General features: G+C 41.8%; 3 protein-coding genes across 3 annotated transcripts in view; 1 reads left to right on the top strand and 2 right to left on the bottom strand.

Moving 5' to 3' along the window:
- Positions 1-254: 254 nt before the first annotated feature.
- SARC_00006 (hypothetical protein) lies at positions 255-680 on the bottom strand (the record flags this gene model as incomplete). The annotated part of the gene is made up of 1 exon (XM_014306299.1): positions 255-680. The coding sequence occupies one exon, from the start codon at positions 678-680 to the stop codon at positions 255-257; it is 426 nt and encodes a 141-aa protein (XP_014161774.1).
- A 1823-nt stretch (positions 681-2503) lies between these two features.
- Positions 2504-4286, top strand: SARC_00005 (lactoylglutathione lyase). Its single transcript, XM_014306298.1, has one exon. The coding sequence runs from the start codon at positions 2613-2615 to the stop codon at positions 3009-3011; it is 399 nt and encodes a 132-aa protein (XP_014161773.1). The 5' UTR covers positions 2504-2612; the 3' UTR covers positions 3012-4286.
- Positions 4287-4735: 449 nt separating this feature from the next.
- Positions 4736-6008, bottom strand: part of SARC_00004 (hypothetical protein) — a 10545-nt gene continuing 9272 nt past the window's right edge. The window contains exons 13-14 of the mRNA XM_014306297.1: positions 5643-5772; positions 4736-4968 (exon numbers count right to left, since the gene is read on the bottom strand). Coding sequence (XP_014161772.1) covers positions 4946-4968; positions 5643-5772 — 153 coding nt within the window. The 3' untranslated portion in view covers positions 4736-4945. The remainder of the gene's footprint in view (positions 4969-5642; positions 5773-6008) is intronic.

The following is a 6008-nucleotide window of genomic DNA, read 5'->3' as shown; positions in this document are numbered from 1 at the left end:
ACACACACACACACACACACACACACACACACATATATATATATATATATATAGTTATATATATATATATATATAAATATACATATACAGTATATTTCTGGACCTCACAAGTATATGTATAGAAGTTAGAAATCAAATGGCGTATGTGATTTGACTTCTTGAGCAAAAATAAATGATGCTTTCCACAAGTAACAATGAATCAGGATTCTTCTGTATATCCATATATGACACAAGTGAACAAAATACAAATCACTTTAAAACAACAACGCTAGCACATACTTGTTTTTTCGATTGAACCGCGACGAACTCCCGAGATCCAGTTTTAACCCAGCTTTCAGCCCTTTCTTACGCCCTGTTTGAAGTGGGGCAGGTTTCACCGATATCTGCGGAGCTGGGTTCTGCCCCACTTCTTTCAGTGTATGATCCGACATTGTAATTGGATCTTTCATTGATCCTGGCGTAGAATCGACAGATTCTTCCGACGCTTGCAGCGCTTGTTGCATCTGTCTATCTCCAAAACCACAAGATTGATCTTCGGTGGGGCTATTGCGCATTTCACTTTGTACCAGGTCACTCGCAGTCGACGTTTGGGTTCGCATTTGTACTACTGCTTTATCCGCACTGGAGCTGGGATCACGCACTTCTTCTCCAGAAGGAGGATTAACTTGATGGTCGGCCATATTGGATGTATAGGTGATAGTTCTAAATACTATTGATATACTCGAACTCCCGACTGCATCCGAAGATATAGATCAAATTGCCAAGCGCATTTTGGTATACATGTGAGTTCAACTACCCACCCCAAGCTCCGATCGTGAACTTACTGGGCTGCCTACATAATCGTTTGGAGATCTGAACTAGCGCATCTATACCGCTTAGTATTTAAATACAACCAATATTCACAATATATATATAAGCGAATGTTGTATGTGTATGTGTTCAGGGTTTGTTGAAAAAAAAAGAAAAAAGAAAGGTGATTGCACTGATAGTGATTTGTTATCTTTTTCTTCTTCAAATATGATCTTTTGGCTTTTGCCCCTGCTTCGTGACAACTCCGGGCTTTTGACTATTAATGTAATTCTGGTTTCCCACACATCACATAGTTGAATATACATACTTTAATAGCGGTAAATGTTACGAGATGTAAGCAACGTGAATATCGTACAGTATCACATTTAATCGAAGAGCAGTCAGGGCAATTTGTATCGAGGTTTGGTGTACTCGATCCAGCCTTGTTGATTAGTACGATGTGTGGCACAAGTCCCGATCGATAAACGAACTGCAGATTGTGTGTGCTATTTGGCCGTTCTTGAACTTATGACCACTGCAATAATCGCATCAGTGAGAGATATACATCAGGGGAGTGAGTTGTTTACTAGAAAACAATGTCAACAACAAAAAGATGTTTTAGGTTGTTTTTTGGTCTCCTGATTTCTGACTATCGAAATTATTTTAATCAAGCATGCACAATTTTAAAACAATCTGTAGATGCCTTCGTTTGAGGCATCCATCTTCTTAGACTTAAAAATGTACAATACGGGAGGGGTGTGCGAATAATGTGTAGATTGCGTTCTTCCTCTGGTACCCAGGTTGTGTTTGGGACAATGATGTATAAATGTGACAATTTAACACATTGCCTTATGTGTGACAGTGCAGCAAAATACATAAAACATCTTTATCATTCCTCTATTTCAGTGTGTATTTAGACTGTTCGTAAAGAAAAGCCATCAAAACTCTCGTGGAAAACTACGCCGGAGTGAAATTAGCAGACAAGCACAAAAATGTGTAAATGTGTGCTATAAGCGACATCTCAATCCTTACGAGCGATTATTTCTGAAAATAAAATTCCTGGAAACCAGTCGTGGAGGCGATTAGCCACCTTATTTAGAACTTCGTGATACTTTGTAACGTGCAGCCTTAGTTATGAATTCAAGGTAGAAACATGACTCTGGTGGAAGTCTCACCGGGGGTTTATTGTGAAACACTTGTTTTTCCAGAGGAATATAATTCTCTGTGGAAAAGATACTACACCTTCCTGACTTCCTCTATGTAAATAAAGAAATAGCGAGAGAGAGAGAGAGAACGTTAAATATTTTCGAGAGACTCTATCCGTCAAGTCTTTCCCCCCAGAGAGAGATAGCCATGGAGAAAGTCATTTTCGAGAGGCTTTAATTCTTTATCCAGGGCATCACCGGATCAGCATAGCCTCCTAAAAATTGAACACGGGACCAGAGTTCCAAACTCCAGACTGCCAGAGACATAGCCTGCCCTCCAGGTTAAAATAATAGCATTTTAAGAGGGAGGCTATGCCACACGGGTCGGGCGGGAGAGGGATCACTGGGAACGTGTGGGACACGAGTCCGGGACAGACTTCCAGTCCCAGAGACCCAGACTCAAGACTCAGTCATAAGTCTACAACTCTACATACATATTTTATGTTTTGTTGTTTTAAAAAAATAAATAAATACGTTTAACGGACTCGTCTCGAGCGCCCGTCGGACGATGGTCTACCGACCTTCCGTTCTCCAGACTCGTAGAGAGAGACATATTTATCTAGGCACCCCCTCGTCACATACAACATTTGTGCGAGATACATAGAACAGATCAATAGAATGGTGAACTCGATCGCAAACGTAGCTCTGGTCGTCAAAGACTACGACGAAGCAAAAGACTTCTACATCAACAAGCTTGGCTTCACTTTAGTCGAGGACACTACACTAAGCCCTGAGAAGAGATGGGTTGTGATACGCCCACGTGGTGCAGAGGCCAACACCAGTACGTGTTTACTACTAGCTAAAGCAGTGGGCGATGAACAGCTTGCTTGTGTGGGGAACCAGGCTGGTGGACGTGTGATGTTGTTTCTCAACACAGACAACTTCTGGGAAGACTACCATGAGATGAAGGAGAAAGGCGTGGAGTTCCTGGAGGAGCCCAGAGTCGAGTCGTATGCTACAGTGGTCGTGTTCAAGGATCTGTATGGGAACAAATGGGATTTTATACAGAGAAAATAAGCTGATGTAAAACTGTAAGAACCGAGTCGTAGGATTGAATATACATATAAATGTTAGATGCAAGCCAATGGATTTGAGCAGGAAAAGGTGCAACTGTGAGATTTCACGCTGGGCTATGACTTTTTGATGATCCCGTGAGAAGTGGGTGGTTAACACTCCATCCTGCTATGATGTATACTATCATCAGCGCAATCTGAGGCAATTAATTTAGATTGTTTGGCTTAAGTGTCATAGTCCGATGATGCGAAGGTGTATTGCATTGATTTGTATAACGACCACTCCGCAATCACGGATCTAGTACAGAACGTCTATGTTAGCCATTGCCTTTACTATTGAACGTACTCCACCTGCAAGCCTGCATACGAAATAAAATATTCGTTCCAGGTTTCTGTGCGAATTTCAAGATTTCAGAGAAACTGCAAGTAGGTGGCTGGCAGATTTGTCAAATCCAATTTACTTTTATGCTAAAACGATTCGTATGAGCCGGCCAAGATTCGGAGACGATCAGGGTTCGAGATGGAGGCTATTTGGTCTACAATTTTAAGCAAAGTACTTCGGCACCAACTTAGCCTCGGGTAGAATCTCAATGTGAGCACAAGCTGATTGGTTTCAGGGTGCACTGATTTGCGCAACGATATGCACGTGCAAGCGAAGGCTGCACTCACATCGGTGTGCCGTAATAAATTCGGTTGTTCAAGTATCGCAGCGGCCCGTACACATATATTTTATTATATATTGTCACGTTCCATATCGTCAATCACAGGAAGACTCCGCACAGTCCACAACTTAAACAGTAAAACGTGCCAGAAACTACAGTAGTACTTCTGGGTGAGCTTCAAGTACCAACTTCTGTTCATCCATAACATATAGTACCAAATCTGATCCCATTAATATGGAACAGGAATCTGTTCGTCGAGTTGTATGTACACGTGCAACTGCAACTCTTGACGGTAATTGCGCGGTGCCGAAAGGAGAATCAGTGTGCGTTCTTAATCGATGTTTTGTTTTCTATGGTCTCTGCAAGGAAACTTGCAACACGCATATAAAATATAGAAGAACTAAGCATTTATTATGAGGACCAAGAAAATGCCCTAAATACGGATAAATGTCCATTGACTGATGTTTTCCAAAACTATGTAAATGAATACGTACCTGCTAAATACCACTCGGTAGTCGGTACTATGTAATAACTATATGTAGCCAGCAGCCAAATAAAAAGTAGTGGACAGACATTGACATTATGACATATACATGGATTTTTGATTTTCAGGTTCCATCACAACTATTACATAAGGAGAGTGAGAGACCTCAGATTCTGAGATTCAGAAAACACAAGCGAGGGTTAAAAATGCCACATTGTTCCAGTAACCAACCAAATTCAATTTATCGCCAAAAACCAAAGCGGCCATGGTCTGAGCCACTGCATAGCCACACAGCCACACGCAGTATTGCGTACTTAAACTTAAGACAAGTAAATAGGTGCATCTTATTCCCATATAATCACTGTGAAAACTAGAACTCTGTCACACTGACTATGTAGAACCACACGAAACTATTAAATACCCACCATGAGCGCCGAACAGAGATATTGCAGTATATAGACTTGCAAGCCTCAAAGTTTTGCATCGCCAGCGAACATCCGACGACATATAGGTGCTATGCCTAAGTGCTAGGGATAACGACGACTGCCACGTGAAGCGATAACAACTTGGCGGGATGGAAATACAGGAAACTATATTTATATATATACATTCACTACATTCTAAGCTCATTTTTATGTGCTTCTGCACGCAGGGACGCTGCCACCACGAGAAGGCCATCCTATCCGTAGGATACATGTGCCGTTCCGTGTGTTTCGCTCCACCGAACAATCTACCAGCTGGTCATTTGGCTGGTACTTCCCCAAATCTAACTTGAATCTAAATAGGTCTACATCATCGTGCTCGGACGGCATGAGCTGCAAAGTTGTTGGAAAATGAGTGCATGAGTATTGAGACAATATGTTGGCTCTTGAGCGGCGCTACTACCAAGAACGCACGTTAATACGTTGAATACATATGTATAGTTTGAGCCTCAATGTCAAATATCTAACTTGATGCACATATACCACATTTTATAAGGGGAATCAAATGCCACGAGACAGTACGTATTGGGCAAGGTAGAATACCTTTCAAAATTAATAGATGTGCGAGCAAGCCATTCTCACAATTCGACGCCAAATTGAACGGAGAATCTTCATGCGCACAAAACAATTTTTAAGTTTTAAAGGTATAGGTCTAGTTGCCAAAGTCATACGAACATACTGCTCCATGAACTATTCGTCGGGCGCCATAGACACCAAGAACTGTGAAGCATCTACGATGACCGATATACGTAGGTGTAGACTTAAAACAGCATATATCGATAGCCATCGTTTGGGAAAACAACGAGTCAAGGAAAGGGCGAGCCACCTATCTAAGTAGTGTATTGAATCGATACACAAGCAGGCACTAGGTAGCGGTAGACGGAGATGGATAGTTGCAAGATGTTTCAAAAGAACCTACCATGAACACAGACAGACACACGTACGCATATACATGATAAATCATACACAAAAAACACACGTTTGCGAATATGATATTGTTCACCTACATCGCTTAGGGCAGCTCAGTGGTTCGTCGTCATTGATGGTGACTTCGTGCAGATGGCCCTTGAACCGGTATTGCACGCGCAGCTGCTTATCCTCTCCCATACAGCAGTCATAGAATCCAATCAGACCGGACTGAGGAAGTGTATTTGAGAGAGAAAGATTAGATATTGCAACTCTGGAAACGGCGCGGGACAGAGGATCCGACGGTGGTGTATACAAGCACTTGGTTTTATTGCGTACCTTACTACTCGCTTAAGGACGCGGAAGTGGTTGTATATCTTTGTGTAAATGACTTTAATAATCTTTTCAGCTGGGCATTGTTCTGAGATTTCTATAGTACCAAATTATAGTCGCAAGTAATCCAATAC

Source organism: Sphaeroforma arctica (assembly GCF_001186125.1).
Source record: "Sphaeroforma arctica JP610 unplaced genomic scaffold supercont1.1, whole genome shotgun sequence".
Classification (NCBI taxonomy): Eukaryota; class Ichthyosporea; order Ichthyophonida; genus Sphaeroforma; species Sphaeroforma arctica.
This window is presented reverse-complemented; position numbering and strand designations above follow the sequence as displayed.

What these genes read in the sequence shown, in the direction of transcription:
- SARC_00005 (XM_014306298.1), top strand. Translation starts at nt 2,613, where the DNA reads ATGGTGAACTCGATCGCAAACGTAGCTCTGGTCGTCAAAGACTACGAC.